We start from the raw sequence: 22,345 nt of genomic DNA, 5'->3' as shown, positions 1-22,345 counted from the left end.
CTCTGCCTCTCTTAACTTACAGCTGAGTCACGATATTTGACAGGCCAAATAACCAAGACCCCCTCAGCCAGTGAGGGGAAACTCTCAGTGCTTTCAAGGTACCAAGGCATAGCTAAACTATGGAACACAACTCCCAGGGAAGGCGGTGAGAGCCGCCAACTCTGATGACTTTAAAAGAGCATCGGATAAATTCATGGAAGATGAGTCTATCAGGGACCACTAGCCACTAAGGGAGCTGGGCATGTTTAGCCTGGAGAAGAGGAGGTTAAGGGGTGATATGATAGCCATGTTCAAATATATAAAAGGATGTCACATAGAGGAGGGAGAAAGGTTGTTTTCTGCTGCTCCAGAGAAGCGGACACGGAGCAATGGATCCAAACTACAAGAAAGAAGATTCCACCTAAACATTAGGAAGAACTTCCTGACAGTAAGAGCTGTTTGACAGTGGAATTTGCTGCCAAGGAGTGTGGTGGAGTCTCCTACTTTGGAGGTCTTTAAGCAGAGGCTTGACAACCATATGTCAGGAGTGCTCTGATGGTGTTTCCTGCTTGGCAGGGGGTTGGACTCGATGGCCCTTGTGGTCTCTTCCAACTCTATGATTCTATGATGGCTCTGCTCTGCTTCCATGGCCGGAGCCGGTATGTTTCTGAATACCAGTTTCTGGAAGCCACAGATTGGGAAGAAGAGGACTCTTGCACTCAGGTCCCGCTTGGCGGGTTCCCTGCAGGCACTGCGAGAAAAGGACGTTAGTCTACAATGGGTCACTGGCCTGATCCTGCCGGCTCTTCTCATGCCCAGGGTTGACACTCAGGTTTGCTCCTACCATGGCAGTTGCTGCCAGCAGTGATTGTGCGGGTGTTTAATTGTGTGTGTTTTGATTTGTTAGGAGCCGCCCAGAGTGGCTAGGGCTAATAATAATAATAATAATAATAATAATAATAGCAACCTCGCGGTAATATTGGCCTCTGAAGACTCTTGCAGATCGGAAAGACATCCCTTCTCCCTCTTGGACCTTGGTTAGTAAAGAGTTGAAGGCCATTCCCTTATACTGAGCCAGACTACTGGTGAGCTCCGGTGGAGGAGGAATATAGCTCCCATCATCCTTGGCTGGGGTTGATAAGTGCTGGAGCTCAACAATATCTCCAGGGCACCACCTAGGATGGCCCACATACAGCCTCATCATCTCTACTTTGCCTGATAGCGGTGCTCCAAGATCTTGAGCCAACATTTCACGTTACAAAAAAGCCGTGGACTTCCCCCCCCCCACTCTTTATTTTATTTTTTAGGTGGGAGGGGTCCTGTCACATTCTGGATGTTCTGCAAATTACCAGAACAGGTATGTGTTGAGATTTATTTTGCGGTCGACTGCGCTAGGTCACACTTGTCACAGTTGTGAGGAGCCTTTGGCTTTCCAGATGTGGCTGAACTGCAACTCCCATCTTCCCCAGCCATTGACCACGCTTGCTATGCATTATGGGAATTGTAGTTCAAGCAACATCTGGAGGGCCAAAGGTTCCCCAATCCTGCTCCATCAACCCGTTTTCAGGTGGCTTTCCAGATCGAAGACGGAAGATTGTCAAATAAAAGAGAGGGGAGGTAGCGGGGAAACATGGGAAGCCCTTGATGGAAGTTGGGTGTTTTTTTAATGACGCGGTTTTTATACTCTGTTAAAAATATATAAATAAAGAGTCTTCGGGCAGGCAGTAGTAGCAATGGGCTCGGTCGGTTCCCGCCTTTTGCGTGGCAACTTCTGGAGCTGCTCAGCCAGACGGCGCCACAAAAAAAAACAACCCGAGAGCAAGCCCCACGTGGACGCAGAGCACATCCCCTTCTGCGTTTCACATTCTCTCAGAATTTAAGCGTCCTTGGGCTCCCGTCCGGAATCTGCCATGCATCAAGCGTCCCCTGGGCGCTACGCCAGCCTGCAAAAGGAAAAGGAAAAGGAAGAAAGGACAGGGGGGCAGAGGGGGGGGCGGGGAGAAGGAGAAGAAGAAGAAAAAGGTGTAATATGGACCGAAAGTCAAAATGCTCATGTTCACAATTAAGAGGCAGAAACACACTAGGTGACTGGCGACTCATCCAAGATAACAGACTCCTATAATATCTAGGCATAGCAATCCAGTGGTCCCAATCCAGCACATGCAATTAATCTCTCTCTCTCTCTCTCTCTCTCACACACACACACACACAAACACACACACACACACACACACACACACACACACGTGGCTGTGGGTGGGAATTCGTGTTTAAGGAGCGGGACATGATTACTTGTGATTGGCCCTCCACATGGGTTTCTGGATGCACATCTGCATCAGCTGTTGCACAGGTTTTGCAGGATTGCAGGATTGGAGCCTTTGAATCGAGACCAACACACAGCATACTCATCAAAATAAAAATCATAATTAGTCAATGCAAGGTCTTCGTTGAGTTGCGAAGGTTGCCATCTGATCCCACGAGGACGACCTCCTATGGCATGAGATTTAGGCAACTGTCCTTGCGGCCTCCCAAACTTGTCAGGAACTCTGGACGTGGAAGTCTGATACGAAGAATTCTTTCCGTATTTTGTGCCTCTTGTGTTCTCTGACCTGATGTTCTTCTCTCTCTTCTTTGGACTGATACCCGAAAACACCAGTGTGACTCATGACACGGAGCTCAGTGGGCAGCTGAACACCACTTAAGAATAGGATGGGGGTTCTGGATTGAAAGGTGGTTATATTATTTGCACTGTGCTGTGATTTTTGCTTTAGGGCTTCCCAATGGCTTTCTTGAAATGTAAGCAAATAGATGCAAGACGGTGGGGTGAGGGATGGTCTCCAGAGGTCTGCTTGGAGGAAAAGATGGTGGTTGGTAGACCCGTGGGGGGCTAGGAGTTCTCCCTAGGTACACCACACACCCTTTGCAAAACCCAGCAGGGACATTATATCCTTGCTTACAAACCCATTTTTCCCATGATACATCTCCATGGCCAGAAGAAAGTCATAGCAGAACTCTGGTGTCATTGATTTGTAACATAGGAAGCAGCCCTGACTACTTTCTGGGTTCACGAGGCTCCTCCTGGCTGTTTTTGTTTAGTACGAAGGTTCTACAGACTAGTTATCACCGAGAGTTCATGACGGGGTGCCAATCCCCCCCCCCAAATTCCCACAGATAGAAATCTAGCATGTTAAGGACAAGCTTGAGGCATAGCCCTCTTTGACATCCCAGTTTTCTATGTAGATGGAATTCTTTGAGTCGGTGCAGCTCTTCAGGCCAAAGCGCTGTAGCCCTTCGGTAATTTCATGGTCCACCCAAAACCTGGAGAAGGCCAACAACAGAGGCTTTCCATTTGCAATGGCTTCCCCTTCCGAGGTTCCTTGGCCTCAAGATGTGCAGTGACAATGCTTCTGCTACCTGTCCCGCTGCCTTGAACCACCTCCCTCCTTTTATTGAGTTTTCTCCCTTTCCCTCACCAGAAATATATATAAATAGGGAAATGTTTCACAGGACCATCGGTCAGGCTTGTACAGAATGTTGGCACAGCTTAAGAATACATTACGGTTGCCGTCAGAATCCATTTCAGAAAACTAACAAACAGCGAATGGGCCTCAATGGTTCATGCTTTTATAACACCATTAATTTATCACACCGCTGGAAAAATGTCACATTAGGTATTACTACTTCTTTCTCTTTCTTTTTTGCTTTAGTGTTCTGGCCACCCTGCACTGTCATCTTAAAAAGTTGTGTTATTATTCTATTTCCATCCCACTAGCTTCTTGTTGACTGGCCTCCCTTCCCACCCACCCACCCACCTAATTATGTTCCAGTTACTCAAGCGGCGCCCTGGAACGTGGCCTGTAAAGAGGTCCGCCTTCCAACCAGGTCACACACAGGGCTAAAGTTTTCAAACATGAGCTGCTCTTAAAAGAGATTGAACTTTCCAAACGTTGCCTTGCCATCAACCTCTGTTGCTGCCTCAGCTCCCCAGTTCGCCTTTCCTTCTTCCCCAAGCCTTCCAACAATTATGTGGCTCCCACAGTGACCGTCTTTCTCACCTACGGCATTCCTGCCATCGCACCTCCCTGTATTGTATACAAATGTCACTGCAAGCCCAGTCCAAGGTGCGTCTGAGAGTATGCCTCTCTGAACACCAGTTTCCGGGACTCGCAAATGGTGAGAAGGCTGCTGTGCATAGGTCTTGCTTATGGACTTCCCAGTTGGTTGGCCAATATGGCAGGACTAAATAGGACTGTGGTCTGATCCTGCAGGGCACTCCTGGTGTTCTTAGCTCTTGGAAATGGTCCAGTGTGTTGAGCCTTGGTTGGCATTTTTTAAAAAAATATATATATTTGAAAATAAATAATTGTGGCCTGCCCTTTCAGTTTATCAATGCCGTGCAGCTCAACCCCAATGTTGGACAAACGAATAAGCATCAGATTATTTATTCCCATATGGTGAACAGGAGTGGCAATCTCTCTTGCAACTCAGTAAAGTGGGGGTAGCCAAGACACTGCCCTCCAGATGTTTCTGGATGCTATCTTCCACAGACCCAACAGTATAGCCACTGGTCTGGGATGATGGAAGCTCAAGGGACAGCAACACAGGGCTTCACCCACTTATTCCCTACAGAGGTTCCACCTAGGCATCCTTCTATGAAACACCATAGCTGCCTACACCCTTGTATAAGCTAAGGAAGAGGAGCACGGGAAGTTGCCTTATACCAAGTCTACCTCAGCACTGTTGACTCTTGCTGGAAATGGACCTCTAGGATTCAGTCTGGAGATGTTCTCAGTCCCACCAGGAGATGCTGGGGATTGAACCTGGGCCATGACTGAGCTACAGCCCTTCCCCAAACTCTTAACTGAATTGTAAGAGGAGTTTGGGTGAGTGTAATGTTATTTCTAGGATTTCTGGGATCTGGCGGCATGCCCAGTGATCCTAGCTGGTTTTCTCAGTATGAAAAACTGAAGATGCCCAGCCATAACGTGATTTGCAGGCATTTGTAAAGCCTATTTTGTAGACTTAATTTGCTGGGGTTCCCCCCCCCAGAGATGAAGACAGACGTAGATGGAGTGACATATTCATACTTCACATTCTATACCTGCGCAATGCAATGGAAACTTAAATAATGGCTATGATTGTTTCATAACCAAATGAACTTTTTTTAAAAAAAGGGGGGGGGATGAAATCGGAAGTCACTCCCATGGTACAAACAACTCCATAACACCAACACAATAGAATGGCATAAAACTCTTTTAATAATGTTTAATGCCTAAAGATCAAATATAATGGCCCAGCCAATCAAAATAATGAGTCTTTGCTGCCACAGGAAGAGCAGAGACTGAGTTTGTTTGGCGCCGCCATCTTGGTTGGAGTAAGCTACTTCCCACCCTCAAATTACTGTCCTCTTTATGTGGTGGAACGACAGAGGCATTCATCCTCCCCCTCCATGTTCAGTCTGAGGCACGTGCTCCATGCTGGGAGCCATATGATGTAATTCTTCTCCATAAAAGGGGTGAAGGATAATGCAAAATTGTCCACTCCCCCACAAGCTTTTGCACTGAGGACTGTCAGGGACTTGGAGTCAGGGTCCTCTTCTTCAGGAGATGGAGTCGAGGACTCCGAACCAGAAGAAGGGGATGAAGGGGCAGCCCCAGAAGAACTGCTACCATGCGAGCCTGTGGGGCCAGCCCAAGGATGTCTTTGGCAGATGTCCCAGTGAGACCAGAGGCTTCCACACTGCTGGGAGACTACTGGAGAAAGCTGGGTACCTTTAACTAAAGCAGCACCTCCCAGGTCTAACAAGCAAGATGCAATTGCTACTGTTGGTACGATTGGTACTCTGTTGGTACTCAGTCTTGGCTTGCTTCTTGCTGAAGCAAAACCTGAGCCCTGTACTGCCTTTGAAAAGGGATTGGTGAAACTGTTGATTTTTCTCCATTTCTCTTGTCCCCACTTCCCCTCCATTTCCAAGTTCAGTTTTCCACATCAAGTTGCAAATTTGTTTGGGTTTGTTTTTGTTTTAAAGCCCTCATGGAAATTCATCAGCTTTCTAGTGAGAATTTCCACACAGTTCCCTATGATATATGTACTGTATAGAAGTCTCCTGTGGCGAGTTAAGAATAGTCTCCAGGTGACCAGACCGGCAAGCATTTTTAAATCAGAACAGGATTTTTCTTCTTCTCCCATCTCCTCCTTTCTCCCTGTGTGCCACAAAATATCTAATATACGTGGGTATGTCTAAGTAAATGATTTAAAGACGCCTGGAGGCTTATTTGCAAGGTGAAAGCAATAGGGTGGCAAACTGATCTGAGGTTGGGGTATTTTTTAATGGCCCAGTCGTGGTCACCTAGCATCTGAAAACCCCAAAAGGATATGGATGTTCTGCAGAATATCATATTTACTTTATGTGAACACAATATATGTGTTGTGCCCCTTCCTAGTATTCTGGAGGCACCTACATTAGTGGAAGGCTTGCTTTCAAAAAAAACCCAAACAAACTGGGGGAAGGAAGGTGTCAGGTGGAATGACTCCTCAATTCAGCTTTTCCCTGGCTTCCTCCCCCTCTGCCATTTCCTGGGGTTTCTGCACCAGATTCTGAAAGTGTTCAGTGTGCAACACTAATGGCAGGTTGCATTGAAAATCCCTCTCCAAGGTTTTCCCCCCAACGAAAGGAGGTTTTGAATAGTGGCCTCCGACAAGGACTATAGCAGTTGCATTGGCCCCATGATCTGACCGGTGCACCATGTGGACTCTAATGTATCTGTGCAAGGAGCAGGCACTATTGCCACAGGACTTTTCAGGATCGCACGACTCGGTACAGGCTCTGAGAAGACCCCTGTAGACGTGCCCTTGATAACCCATGACCTAAGTGCCTTTTGCACCCATGTTGATTTCAAATGGGGATGGAGCTGTAACTTCATTCCTACACTTACTCGGGAGTAAGCACCACTGAACTCAATGGGACTTAGACATGTTTTGGTCATGCAATGGACCCAGCTCTGCATTGAAGTAGCCAGCTGAAAAAGAGGACAGGGCTCCTGCAACTTCTATGGTTGTACAGAAGAGGGGGATTTAAGCAGCAGTAGCCTGTTATGCCAACATTTTCTTTTCTACACCCCAAGAGATGCAGGGAGCTGCCTTACCTCGAATCAGACCTTTGATCTATCTAGCTCAGTGCTGCCTACACGGACTGGGTTCTAGGGTTCTAGGCAGGGGATATTCCCAGACCTTCCTGGAGATGCTGGGGGATTGAAAATGGGACCTTCTGCATGCAAAGGAGGTGCTATGACCATTCGCCTCGGGGGGTGAGTTCCACCTCACCACCTTACTCTGTTGCTAGTAGAAAAGGGAAGGGACAAGTGATGGAGACAGATATAGTAATTTAGAAAGGCACAGAGGAGTCAGAAGAAGAGGAGGAGGAGGAGGAGCTTGGATTTGATATCCCGCTTTATCACTACCCTAAGGAATCTCAAAGCAGCTAACAATCTCCTTTTCCCTTCCTCCCCCACAACAAACACTCTGTGAGGTGAGTGAGGCTGAGAGACTTCAGAGAAGTATGACTAGCCCAAGGTCACCCAGCAGCTGCATGTGGAGGAGTGGGGAATCGAACCCGGTTCACCAGATTACGAGTCCACCGCTCTTAACCACAACACCACACTGTACACAAATACAGGGAGAGAAGAGTGAAGCGTTTGGAAAGGTGGTAAGAATAAAAAAATGGACTGCAAGGAAGGGGGAGTAAAGGAAGCTACTTGAGATAATTCAAAGATTGTGTACAACAAGACAGGTGGGAAGAATCCTCGTCTTTGGCTTGAGACATTGTCATAACAGCAGGGAGAAGCATTAGTGAGATGTCCCTTAGAACTAGGATGAAGCAGAAGGTCTGTGGCAGAAAAGGCAAATTGGTGAGCTTCTCCTCACAAAGGAGATAAACTAAAGCCAGAGATGTGAAGAGAAGCATCCTGTGAGTGGTCCTGATGTGAGAAGAGCAGAGGCATCAAGAGTGGCTGCCTTCTGGATCCTGTCCAGGGAGGAGAAAAGACAAAGCAGACCCTACTTTTTAAAAAATAAAAAATAAAATCAAAATGATGAGAAGCTGGAGATCTAGGAAGAGCAGAGGTGAAAAGTGTCACAGAAGTTCACCAAGGAAAGAAAGTTGAGGATGGCAGAATTATTATCTGGGACTAATTGATGGCCATCTATGAGAATCATGCAGAAAAACTTTATCTTAAAACTATGGTTTCAGCAAAGAAATTGAAAAAGCCAAACTGGAGGAGTGGGGAGTCAAGGAGAATCGATAAACAATAAATACATCACTCAAAGCCAGTCTAAAAAATGTTTGCCATGGGGACTGGTACCTCCTTAGTAAACGCCGGCTGTGTAGTGAAGAGCACAATGTGCCAGTCTGAACTGTTTCGTTCTGGGTGCCTTCAGCCCATGTCAGTCGTGTTTACTGGTGGGGACTTTCACTCTATCAACATGCTGGCCTGGAGCTGTTCTTAATTTAAACAGTATGTCCTGAGCTCAGGGTGTAAGTGTGGTGAGTGGAACATCCAGGACAGGTCTCACTTGAGGAGTTTAAAAGGGAATGGAAACATTCCATTAGCAGGAATGAGGAGGCCCATGATATTTCTTAATCAGTTTTAGTGCAAGGTGGGGGAATCTGTAATCCTCCAGTCCCTACCAACCTCTGCAACATGGCCAACGGTCAGTTACGAGGGGAGTCATAGTCTCACAATGTGCAAAGGAAAGGGACGGACCTGAACCAAAAGAAAGGGGAATCTCAAGAAACTGTTTTTCTGCATATATAGTAACTGCACAAAAAGCTACACAACCCCTAGGGTGCCTCTGGCAAGCGAGCATCACCAATGAATATTCTTCTGCAGTCAGTTGACAATGTTTGAACGTCAAATTTGCAAACTCCAAGGCAGCCCATGCCACCTCCCTCCCTGGATCTTAAGAAGTCATGGCATGCAAGCACTACCAGACGACCGCAGAAGAAACAGCACAGGCAACGAGAGGGTCTTGTTCACACCATGCAAACTCACTGTCACTCACCTTCACAAGTGCTCTGTGAGATTTGTATTTTAGAGGCAGGGAGCTGGCAGTCACCTGCCTAAGACAGTCCAGTGAGTCCATGGCAAATGTGGGCTTTGTTGACTTCTAGCTCAACTCTTTAGCTAACAGACTACAAAACTGTGAGGCTGGTGGGAGACCAGAAAAGGGAAAGGCTATCAATGGCTACCAGCCACAGCGGCTTTGTTTTCCCTCCACAGTTGGAGAAAGTATGCTTCTGAATACCAGTTACTGGAGAGCGGAAGTGAGGAGACTGCTGTAATGCTCAGGGTTTCGCAAGGGCATTTGGTTAGCCACTTTGAGAACAGGATGCAGGACTAAGATGGGCCTCATCTGTCTTCTTCCACAAAGAATCAGCAAGGAATGTGGATAATTGTTGGCATCGGTCTGCCTTGGGAGACAATGGAGGAGCGCGTCTTTGGGAGTGGTGTCAAAATGTTGGAAGGTTACAGCAACTGCTGTGGTTGTAGGGACCAATACAGGAGAGAGTTGTTTTGTTGCATCTGGGGCAGCTGAAGGTGTCCGCTTGTGCTGATACAGGTGAACCAGGATGTTTCTTCTCTCCGTGCTCCTCCCAGCAGTCATTCCTATGGACGCATGACCTGATAAGTCTCCAGGCACTCTGGTCATCTGCAAGGGATCCCCACATGGCAGGTTAAGAGATCGCCCCATAAAGGTCAACCAAATCTGGAGACTGCAAGAGAACAATGAAGAGGAAGGTGGAGGATTTGAAGAAGACAGCAAATTATATAGAAGCCAGGAAGAAAAGGAAGGAGAGTGGGTAGCAGAAAACTGAGAATCCAAAGCCCGTTTGGATACAAGTGTTTTCTACCACAGAGGGATGCCCATCAGGTGGGCAGGGGCAAGTGACATGGAGCATTGATTTTGCTAGGAAGAGACACTCCCTAGTTTTGCCACAGATTGTTCCACATGATTTTAATATTCCAGTGGATTTAATATTCAAGTGCATGTTTCATTTTTTTGGAGGGGGGAAGTTACTGTTGGAGAAAGAGAATCCAGAAGTGCAATAAAAGCACCATAAAGGGAGGGTAAAAGGGCTGGTATGAAACTGGAAATTAAAAGGGTAGCTTGAAGAAGGAAGGGGTGGCAGAATGTGTATTATAGAATAGCCATAATAGCAGCTATGTTTTACCTCCACTGTAGGAGACGGTATGCCTCTGTAGCAATTGTTGGGAATCAGAAGTTGAGAGACTACTGTTACACTCAGGTATTGAATGTGGGCATCCCATAGGCATCTGATTGGCCACTGTGAGAACAGATTGCTGGACCAAGTGGGCCTTTGGTCTGATTGACAAGGGATTTTCTTACGACTTTTAACTGGTTCCATGGCCATTCCTTCTCTCCAGGACAATGGAGGTGTGTGAGTGATCCCCCCCCCAGATCCTCAGCACCCTCTTCAAATTATGATCTATTCATGACAGCTAAACTGGAATAAAGTGACGTAAATTTTAGTGTCAATATGGTTGATGGGACATTTTGTCCCCAAAAATGATTCCTGGGTTGCCTGCCTTATGTTTATATATGAGAGAAGTTTTGATCAGAATGGGCCAACTTCTGTACTTGTCCATGGATTTCCAGAATCGTGGCTTCTTGTTATGAATTTCCAGAGGCATGGCTATGTTAGTCTTGAAATTGCCCCTAATCTCCATTGCCAAAGCATGTGTTTGCATGTGCAAGGTCCAAACACTGGCACTGCTGGCTAAAGGCTTCCCGGTATCAAGAAAGGCCTCCATCTGTAAAACTTAAGAGAGCCACTGCCAGTGAAAATAGTGAATAATGGCCTAGGCTAGATGGATTCAGGGAGTAATTCAGGGACTAGGTTCATTCAAAGACTACTTTTTAAGATGTGGTCATTTACTTATACATACATCTGCCATTCTCTTATGAGCTAAAATGTTGCTCATGGACCAGAGAAGTAGGTACAGGGAAGAGTAGGCAGAAGCAGCAACGTCATAAACCATGACTACACCTTTCATGGTGATATCATAATAAACATAGCGTGGGCCAGATTCAACAAATGAGTCCACTAGTAGAAGCCTGAACAGGGACTTCTGCTAGCACAATGGAGCTTCCCTGTTCCTCCTGCCCTGTTCCCACCCCCACCGTAGGCGCTGGGAAGTGGGACTTTCACTAAGCATAGGTGACCATTTCTAGTTCCCATGCAATGAAAATCAGATGCCCTTCACTTTACAGTGGTACCTCGGGTTACATACACTTCAGGTTACAGACTCTGCTAACCCAGAAATAGTGCTTCAGGTTAAGAACTTTGCTTCAGGATAAGAACCGAAACCGGGCTCCGGCGGCCCGGCGGCAGCAGGAGGCCCCATTAGCTAAAGTGGTGCTTCAGGTTAAGAACAGTTTCAGCTTAAGTACGGACCTCTGGAACGAATTAAGTACTTAACCTGAGGTACCACTGTACTGTGATATTGTATGTGAAATGCTAGGCAAGCTAATCTTGTTTCTTTATTATTAAATATCATCGTTGTTGCGCACGAGGAGCTCTACGCAAGCAAGGGCTCCCTCATTCTATGACATGGTAGTGGCGTTGTACATGAAGCTCTCCCAACATTAAAGAGCTGCACGCTACTCAGTGCCTCAAAAACCTGGAGCAGTGTGAGATGGACCAGTTGCTGACATATTTTTGAAAGTTATGCCAACCAGGTTGGTGGCTGCACTAGGTTACCATGTTGTTTGCCCAGCTAGGGGGTGCAGTGGGGAAAGGCCATAGCTTAGTGGTAGGGCATCTGCCTTTCAAACAGAAGGTCCCAGGTTCAATCCCAGGCATCTCCAGGTGAAGTGCAGAATGTCCCCCACCTGAAATCCCAGAAAGCTTCTGCCAGTCAGTATAGGCAGCACTGACCTAGATGGACCAATGGTCCGACTTGGTATAAGACAGCTTCCCATGTTCCTAGTGGAGTTCAGTCCTCAGCCAATGGACAACTGAGCGGTGATGTATTTTGGGTCCTTTCCACTTGGGTGCGTAACATGAGACCAACCCATGCAAAAGCATGGGGGCACGGGGGCCGGCAGGAGGGGGAAATATAGAATTTCCTCAGTTACTTAAAACAAGTGATGCATTTTGAGGAGGCGTTGGACAAAATAAGGCAATGCTACTGAATGAGAACAATGTGACAATTTCTTACAAATTAAAAAGGCAAATGAGAAAGAAGCCATTCTGTTACACTAGGAAGAGCAAGAGACGGTATCACAGAGGTATGTGTTTTTAATAAAGCAAATAGATGCTGCAACATGCAGTATTCGTAAAACTTGACAACATATACAGACCTCTCAGGAGGAAAAATATATATATATGTAATCAGAACCAGAGTCCAGATATTTAAAGACAATGTATACACAACGTTTTGATAAAACCTATCCATTGTACAGAATATATAAAAAGAAGAGCAGCTCCCATCCCGGCTTTCGTTCCAACCGGACAAAATGTGAGAAAGAGAAAATGTTCCCCAAGTGGTTGGGCCAAGCTGGGCCTGCTTTTGGGGGTGCGCAGCACAGACATTCCCCATGCGCCCCCAGAGTGCAGGCAGGCGCGCCCACAAGCAGCTTCTGCTTTTGCTACGGCACTGGGTGGCACAACAGAGATGTTTCCAGTTCACCTGTCGCGTTGGGTTTTGAGTTTATTTTAAGGTGGGCGAGGGAGGGGCTCGCAGGGAGGGAGTTGCATATTGTTTCCGTTTCTGAGCTTGTCTGTGATTGTACGCAATGGTGCAGGAAGTGGGGGCTGGGGGGGAGGGCTGGCTGAGAGTCCCTTTTCACAGACGAATATGAATGAATTGGATGTTGTGGCCAATCAGTTCATCTTCCATTCTTAAGAGGGGAAATGGGGGGGGGGGCATCCGTATGGAAAAGAAAGGTCCCCTCCGCTGAAAAAATAAAATAAAGCAAGATCTTTGCTCTTAATACAAGACACTGTTCCCAGGGGCAAAGCATTTTATTGTGATATAAATAGGGAGCTTTCTGGGTCTTTAGGCTACTAATACGTACATCAAAATGCCCCCATGAAGAAAACCTCGTGGTCTTCTCTTAAAAGCTGCTTCTCTCGCTGAGGGAAATTTACAGAGTGTGTCAAATGAGGACACGCAAAGCTTATGGAATGTACTTTAAGCAGTTTTTTTATTATTTTTTTATTATTTATTTTTCAATTAAGGGACAAAATGGGTGAATGAACAGGGTAATGCAGACAACTGCCCGATTTATAAAAATAAAAAAATAAAAAATAAAAATAAAACCCCAAAAACACAGACAGTGGTTTTCCCAATAGAACTTAACAAAGACTAGAACAAAAACCAAAAGAAAAAATACAATAAAGAGCCAGGTTGCCAATGACCTTTGGTCATCTAAATAATAATAATAAAAAAACAATTAAAAAAAAACAAAGATCAAATCCAACGCCTCTGTTCTGAACAGAGCGTGTAAGCAATAATAAATAGTGACTTCCATAGTAAAAGATAAAATTTCAAGTTACGACAAACAGCTTTCATTACAGGAATAGAAAAGGCCCATAATAACAAAATATTTTGCATTGCCATATACAAAAAAGGTTTCGTATCCAGAGGGGCTCCTCTCTCTCTCTCGCTCTCTCTGTCTCTCTCGCTCTGTCTCTCTCTTTTTTTTTAATATGCTTTGCATATGAAATCCTTTCCGATCTAAATATATAAAGCACCATTTAATTTTTTTTTCTTTTTGGCAATGGAAAAAAAAACCTGCGAAACTTTTTAATTTTTTTTCTTCCTTTCGTTCTAGTTTTTTTTAATTTTTTTTCTCCTTTTACTGCATATGAAGATTTTTATTTTTAAAGATGCTGGAATGTAAAGGGGTAAGAGAAGAAGAAAAAAGGGGACGAAAGAGCACACTACGGAACAAACCAACATCATCACCTTGCATTACTGCATACAATATGGCAGCGGAAAGAAAAGTAACCCCCTTTGATATGTACAACCATCTGCAACGCTCATTAAGTGCGACATTCAAACAGATTCTTTCTCTCTCTTTTTTTCCTCCCCACCCTCCCCCCAAAACAGCCATTATATGGCCTCTTATCTGTACAATGTCACACTTTTTCTTCTAAAAAAAAAAAAATGGTTTTTTCAAACATACAAATAATTTGCACTATATTATCCTGCCAAATTAAAAAAATATACTGTGGCAGCCTGTTTGTTTTGTGTGTGTGTGTGTGCGTGTGTGTATGTGTGTTTTTCCACTACCAAAAAAAGGTACAATGATACCTTTTCTTTCTTTTCTTTTTTTTAAAGAGAAACAAGCAACAGTTAAAAATACAAGCTTCATTATAAATACTATAGTGCCTACTCTAGGTGAACATTAAATTCAAATACCATTCTAGAAATTACAGAAAAAAGAGACCATAAATGTGTTTTTCTTCTTGTTTGTTTGTTTGTTTTCTCTTCTTCTTAGCATAGGAACCAACAGGAGTGTGCATTTTCCTATATTTTAAGTACTATATATTCTTAACCCTTTCCCCAATGTATTTATTTTACAACCTGAAGAGTTCTGTATATAACCAAGGCATAGGATTTTCCACTACTGGTTTTCAATGAAGAGCAGGTCTTGTACACCATCAAGACAATGAACCCTAAAATACAAGTTTGTTTTTTTCTCCCCTAAACAAAATGAAGTGTTTTCGTTAAAAAAAAAATCATAACATTTATATTTTAAAAAGTTTTGTACAAAAAAAACCAAACCCATCCTTGCACTGTAGGAGTGAGAGCAATCATTCGTTATTTTTTATATAATTGTACGACCTGTTCCCATTCACAGCGCCGTAACGTTGAGTCGCAGTCATTAAGTCAAGTAAAACGGCAAGCTGGCAGAGTTTCTTATATGCTCCTCATGAGATCATGCTCATATATATTTTTTAATTTTTTTTCATTAATCTTGCAATTTTTCCCTTAAAAGTATAGAGACCTGTAAACTGGGAAAATTGTACAGTGCATTTAAATTGTCCTATCTGAGCAGTCTTAAAAGGTTTTTTTTTTATACTCAACCTGTGTACCTCTGATTAAAGGAAAAAGAGACATACACAACAGGCAGAGTCAAGTGCTATGTGAACATCCAACGGGGCAGATCCTAGCTTAATCATAAAAACAATGAATCCTTTTCCCATGTCAACACAACGAGCACATAGCATATGGTAAAAAGAAACAAAATGAAGTACAACTTTTAGGGAGCACAGACATACTCTCTGCTACTCTTTTTAAATTATCTTTCTCTCTTCTTCTTTTTCAGAATGTCACACTTCAAGGCAAATCTTAATAGCTCATAGTTAATCATCATATCAATATTAGCTTATAACCTGTTCTTAGTTTTAAATGGCAAGCAGTACCACATTGTGCTAATAAATCACTGTATGTTTTTTTATTTTGTTTTTTTGCTATGTGTTACACTCAGTAAAATATTATTGCCGGACTGTTTTATATGTCTTTCCCTATATATAGAGAGAGATCAATAGATTGATATGCGGTAGGTATGCAAGGTTGTACGTTTCTAATTTGATTGTCAAGTTGACAACCAACTTAATTCGGATATTTACTTATTTTCATTCTTCTTCCTTTTAGGTTTTGTGTCCTTTTGTGTGCCAGAATCACTAAAAGATATTGGTAAAATCTTTAAAACATGAATTTTCTTCCTAGTGTATTTAATCATCTTTCAAGGCCTTCTGCACTTTTCACATTCATTTTCTTCTTATTTTTTAATCATCAGAATAATGATCAGAATCTCAAAATTGCAAGGGGGCGGGGCAAAGAGAGGGAGACAGGGTACCGGTTGGGTAACAGGATGAGAGAAAAATCATCTGCAATGGTCCAGGGATGTTTTCAACACTCTGGAGGGGAATCAATTTGGGTTGTATTCAACTAAGTTATACTCAGAGTAAATCCTCTGAAATCAATGCACTTAAATTAGTCTTGTCCATTCTTTTCAACGGAGCTACTCTTAAGTAGGACTAAGACTGGCTACAACCCTTTGAATTAGGTGACTTTGGGCTGAGGTTAGTTGGAACAGGAGTGCATGGGTAGGATCGAATGATGATTAACTAGGACGTATTGGGTTTCCTTTCTTAATTATATGATTTAGGTAGCCACTGTTGTGAGAAATACAATATAGAGTTATCGGCTAGGTCCTAAAGGACTCGTTTACATTGCCCAGTGCGAAAGTTGAGCTACAAGTTTAGAACAAGTAGGGTTGCCACCAACATGGCTTAAATAGATTCAAGGCACTCGGATTTCCATTTCTTAAACCAAATGATAGTACAAATTTACCTTTTTTTCTTTTATGTCCTTATTTTTCAATTAAAGGCCTACTTTTTCCCTTCCCTCCCCCACCACAAAAACAACTGATACGTTAACATCCTTTTAAAGACAGAAATTGAGATAACACTGTGGAATACCCTTTTCCCTTTTCAGTGTTATCCATCTGTCCAGAGAGGGTTAATTCAAAGAACATTGCCCCTATACATTTCAAAACAAAACTGTGCATGATATGTGTCACAGAATGCACGTAGCATGGTTGGTTCTGTTAAAAAATGTTTTCACTCTGATTTTCCTCCCCCCTCTTTTTCCTAGAACATTACAGGAAATGGGTACATAGCTGTCTGAGTTAGTATTTGGGTGGGTGGGTGGGTATCATCATTTTGTTTGCTCAGCAACCAATCAGGGGACAATTTTTTTAAAAAAACAGCCATAACATACCATACATGCTGTCTAATTTTTTTAAAAAAAATTAACAAACATACACAACATGTAAATTATTGCACAAGAGAAAGGCTCAAAGTTTGCGTAGTATTGCCCCCAATACAGATCATGCATTCAAATGGTGAAAACAGAAACGAAAAGAGGAAAAAATAAAAAAAAATAAAAAATGAAAATGAAAACAGGTGTGCTGGTGACTAGCACTTTCTTAATATCATCCTTAGCTTCCATTATTTTACTCACAAGGGACTAGAAAATCTCTACACCGGGGTGGGGTGGGGGTGGGGTGGGGTGGGGAGTTGGTTGGGGAAAGGGAGGAGAAGGGGGACATGTTAATATACCTCTATTCAGTTTTTATGTCATTATTCAAGACTCGATCACTGTGCCATTTTTTCATGTGTTTTTCCAGGGTACTGTACACGCTAAAAGGCATCTTACAAATTTCACATTTGTAAACGTCCTTCCCCACCTGACCATGCGTTTTCATGTGCCTGGTGAGTTTGCTACTCTGGGCGCACGCGTAGTTACACAGCTCACATTTATAAGGCCTTTCCCCAGTGTGGCTCCTCCTGTGGACAGTGAGGTTACTACAGTTCTTGAAGACTTTCCCACAGTACTCACAAGTGTCGCTGCGTCTGCCCTCTTTTGAACTAGGCCTTCCAGGGCCTGGACCACTAATATGCGGGGTGCTCCCTCCACTTCCTGTACCGCTGCGGCCTGATATCCCTCCATCCATCTCCCCAGGAGGCGTCGAGAAGCGTAAACTTCCGTTTTCGGAGGAGTGTTCAGAGGAGGAAGCAAAAGGCGATTGTCGGGAGTCTCCAAAGTTGAGGAATGGATCTTTTAGCTGCCGAGAAGCAGCGTACCCAGCTAGCCACTGGGAGTAAACATTTTCAGTGTTAGGCATAGCTGTTGCGGGAAGGTCAAACTCCTTTTCAAGTTTGATGCGTTTGGAGAAAGGGCTTAGGGAGCTCGGGCTACCCAAGAGCAGCTTTTTTGACAAACCTCCAGAGGCAGATTCACCAGGGGAACACCCCCGACCATTAATAGCGCCGTCGTCGAGGCGATCGGATTCACCAGCTACCGAGTCTTCGTCGCAAGTGTCTCTATGTACCTCAGATTCGGACAAATGCCCTCGTTTATGTTTCTCTCCAAGGACCTGGTGGAAGGCCTCGGTGAAGTGCTGCATGGAGCTCAGAACCATCCCTTGCATGACATCCGGCATGGAGCGGTTCTCATCGACAGACCGGGAGTTGTTCTCATGGTGACGAGCTGCTTCTAGATTAATGCCAAACCCATAGTCTGGCCGTTCATTTTCAGTCAAATCCTCCTCTTCTTCTTCCTCTTCCTCTTCTTCCTCCTCCTCCTCCTCCTCTTCTTCTTCATCCCCGTTTTCTGGAATCATATTGGAATCATTCTCACTCTTAAACTTGGCCACCACGGATTTTAGGGCACTGCTAGCACTGCCAACAAGGTCACTGGTTCCAGGCTCTGGGGAGCTGGCCGTGGAGAGGCCATCGTCAGACTTCACTGTCATTGGGGAGGATTTGTGCATGTGGGTTTTCATGTGGCGCTTTAGCTTGCTTGCTTGAGTGCACGCGTGGTCGCAAAGGTTGCACTTGTAAGGTTTTTCTCCAGTGTGGCTGCGGCGGTGGACAACTAAGTTGCTCTGAAACTTGAAGGTTTTCCCACAAAATTCACAGGACTTGGATTTGACGGGAGGCTGGGAAGGGGGAGGAGCGGGAAGAGGAGGGAGAGGCGGCGTGGCCAGAAAAGGTGGCTTGCTGCCTGGCTGGAATGGTTGCAGTAACCTTTGCATAGGACTGGGCCGGTTCGGTGACAATGGCGGACTAGAGGTGTTTCCAGCTAACTCCCGAAGCCGCCTGGAGAAATCCATTGCTGGGGGCTCCATGGCCATGGGGTTGAGTCGCAGCACCCTGTCAAAGGCACTGGGGTGATGGGTTGCAAGGGCCATTTCTTCGGCACCCAAGCGTTCTATGCGGTGTGGATCCAAGTGATGCCTTGGAGGGGGACTAAACAAAGGCGGCGTGGGAGGGAAGCGCCCTTCTCCGAGACCCGAAGCTTCTCTTGCAACCGATCCGGGTATTCTAAGGAGGTTAAAGGGATTATTGTCTGCAATGTGGATCCCGTGGAGCGGTGGCTGTGAAGGGCATTCAGCACCTAGTCCTGATGGGATACCAACCCGCGGTGTTAGGGGGCTTCCGTGGTCACTTTCTAAGTAGATTCTTAATCCATGAGTGTTCTGTGCGTGTTGCAAGAGAAACCAGGCGCTGTTGAATGGCTGTTTACATGTTGTACATGTGTAGCTGCTGGGTTCATCTTTACCTGCAAAAAACAAAACAAAACACCACAGTAGCATCAATGTTTAATAAACCAAATAGCTTCCTTAAGAACGTCAGACAAGACCTGCTGCTGGACCAGACCCAAGATCTTTCTAGTCTCCCACCCTGCTTCCCACCATGGCCGATTGGATGCTTCCGGGAAACCCACAAGCTGGGCTTAAAGGCAATAGCTAACTCCAACTGTTGATGATCCCCAGGAACTGGCATTCAGTGACAAACTACCTCTGAACATGAAGATTCCACTGAGCCATCAAGATAGACCTCTCAACTCTGTGATTGTGTCTGATCCTTTTCTAAAGCCATCCCCAGTCATCTGTCAACCAATTTCATTTGATGACCCCTAAGTTCTAGTATTTCATATTTCTACATCATGAATAATTTTGTAAACCTCTGCTTTATATGCCTGGTATTTGTTGACTCTTTTTACTCTTTCTTGAAAGTCATTCCTTTCCTCAGAAATAAACTTCAGCAGTAAGTGCAAACACTTTAACACATAAGCAGATACACTCCACATATAGCTAAGGCCTTGATCCTAGTCCAATTTATACCAATGCACATTGTGGCCATAATCCTAAGCATAGTTTACTTAAGAGTAAGACCCATTGAGCTCAGTGGGGCATACTGCTATGTAGATATGCACTGCTATAATTGTAATCTAAAGCCAGAAGTATCAAGTCTCTGGATTTGGAGTAGTTCTGCTATGGTCTCATGGGATTAATCTGATCCATTATTGGAGGATCATAGGATACTGTGATCCTAACAGTATTTAACCTATGGGCATTGAATAACTTCAAATTTAGGTACCTCCACTAATTTTTAATGAGATTATTTAAACATACATTTTCTGGTTTACTTCCAAGGAAGTATTTTAGCGCACATGGTTATGGTCTAGTGTTGCAATCCTAACCATACTTATTTCCAAGTAAGTCCTGCTTAAATAAATTATGAAAATACATGCCAAAGATAAGGGTGCATATCTCATAGGATCAGAGCCTAAGCCAATTAATTATATGCCAGTCCTCATTTGGAAGCATGTGATTTTTGTTTTTTGTTTTTTTTAAAAAATTATTCTGTAAAAAACCTTGTTTCAAGCTGTCAGCTGAGAAAATGAAGCCTGAAATATATGATATAGTACAGCCTTTCTTTCTCCAACTGGCTTATGGGTCACCCAAACAAATCTAGATAACCAGATGGCTGGATAGCTAGATAAACATGGATTTGGATAACTTGGATCCAACATCTGGCTAAGAAACTAGATGAATATCCAAATTTAGAGGGGCTAAATAGAAGAAACCTACAGGAGCCATCTTGCTTTTCTTTAAAATGCTTAAGACTGTAAATGTCATTTTGAAATGCAGCTATATATCTGAAATTTGATATATCTATCTACTGTATAAGTAACAATTTATTTTAACCAGTATGACATGGTCCCGCTTCCTGCTATACTGATAACAACCATGTGACTGGCCCGTGGTTGGCCAATAAGCAGGTGTGCCAACTATTGGGGGCTGACACCTTGATCCCCTCAATATTTGTTTTAGGAGGGGTGGGCTCCCTCAATCTTCAGGCAGCCCTATGCGCATGTGATGTCACACACCGCAGGTCCAGTGGCCATCTCCTCCAGAGCACTCGGCCTTCCACAATGCGCATGACATCGCACACGCGCAACAGCATTGCGCCCTCCCAATCTTGGGGGCAACCTCACGTCTCTGGCTGTAGGATCTCAACTTTGCCCTACCCAGTATTAAGTCTACTCTGCTACCCCACATTGAATTTCTTGGTGTACTGTAATTTAAATATCACCTAGAAGAGCTGGCCGAATACATTTAGCAGCCTGAGGCAAGGACGAAATGGCCCTCCCACCTTGCTTTCTGGACTTGCAGTTAACTCTTACGTCAGCACTGGTGATTGGTCAGCATCCTCCACCACAGCTGAGAGCAACATGCTAACATAGGGCTACACGCTAACATTGAGCTTGCGACTGCAACCAGTTGTGCACTCTAGTTAAGCCCTAAACTCCATAGCGAATCTCAAGTCACCCTATATGCTAGACATGTACCCACTAGTTTGTACCATCAATCCTACACACAGTGGAAGGTGGTGGTTGTTGTTTGCCATCTACTTGTTGAGTCTAGTCCCTTGACAGAAAAGGGCAGTGATGCTTATCCCCTTTAGTTTTCCCTTGCAAATAGTCAGGTAGCTTGGACAATCACCAACAACGGTTCTTTGTACCCCCTTGGTAGTTGCCCACTTGGGAATCCCTGGTGCTGTCATTCCCAAGAGCGACTCCACATTTTACACTGCAATTCTGCTACACCTGCAGCAGACATATATCCATAAATAGCTTGTACAAATATGTGGGAGCCCTGATGCACGGACACAGAGATGCTTAATGGCGCCTGCCTGAAGCTCACAGCATTTATGTGCTCACTGAAGGAAATACTGCTTCTCCCATTAGGAGCACGACTGTCACATTCAGTGCAGTTCTGCCAGGCCAGAGATGAGGAAACCATGACCCTCCAGAAATGGTTAAGACTTTAATGCCCATCAACACCAGCCAGTCTTGCCAATGGTTGGGCATGATGGGAAATGCAGTCCAACAAAATGGCGAAGGACTGTGGTTTGATGGGAGAGGATGTCAAGGTCCCAAGTTCAATCCCCAGCATCTTTACATAAAGGTTCTTTGGAAGAAAGGAAATACCTCTCTATGAGGTTTTGGGATGGCTGCTGCTGAAGCTAAATGGACCAACTGTCTGACCAGTATAAAGCAGCATCATATGAATTGGAGAGAAAAAAATAAACTGTAAAAGGGATAAATCCTTATTGTTCTCTTTCAGTGGTCTGTTTCCACCAAAAACAATGGGGGGCATTGAGAGGACAGCAAAAATTAGCATAAATAAATATCTTGGCAGCTAATTGTGACATTAACAAACCATTCTGAAAATGCGGAAACTACCGAGCTCTTCCTGGGAATGCATGGGGGGGGGGCGCGCACGCACACACACACACACACACACACACACACAGTGTTATTTATATATACTGTACTAGTCTTTGAACAAGCAAGGCTTACAATGGTATTTGACTGTGTGCTGATCTTCTAGGCTGACCTGTGATTTACTTTACGGCGGTGTTTATAATCTCACTCAATATAACCCACTTGTGGGCAAATCTTTTTTACAA

General features: G+C 44.4%; 1 protein-coding gene across 2 annotated transcripts in view; it reads right to left on the bottom strand.

Moving 5' to 3' along the window:
- Positions 1–607: 607 nt before the first annotated feature.
- BCL11A (BCL11 transcription factor A) overlaps positions 608–22,345 on the bottom strand; it is a 157,457-nt gene continuing 135,719 nt past the window's right edge. Inside the window, exons 3-4 of one of the 2 annotated variants that reach the window (XM_082217504.1) lie at positions 17,421–19,145; positions 608–1,922 (exon numbers count right to left, since the gene is read on the bottom strand). In XM_082217504.1, the coding sequence (XP_082073630.1) occupies positions 1,849–1,922; positions 17,421–19,145 (1,799 nt within the window). In that variant the 3' untranslated portion in view covers positions 608–1,848. Of the gene's footprint in view, positions 1,923–12,283; positions 19,146–22,345 lie in introns of those variants that run through there. The other variant, XM_082217503.1, reaches the window with a different exon arrangement.

The sequence above is a fragment of the Podarcis vaucheri genome, assembly GCF_965113315.1.
Source record: "Podarcis vaucheri genome assembly, chromosome: 3".
In the NCBI taxonomy this organism is placed as follows: domain Eukaryota; kingdom Metazoa; phylum Chordata; class Lepidosauria; order Squamata; family Lacertidae; genus Podarcis; species Podarcis vaucheri.
This window is presented reverse-complemented; position numbering and strand designations above follow the sequence as displayed.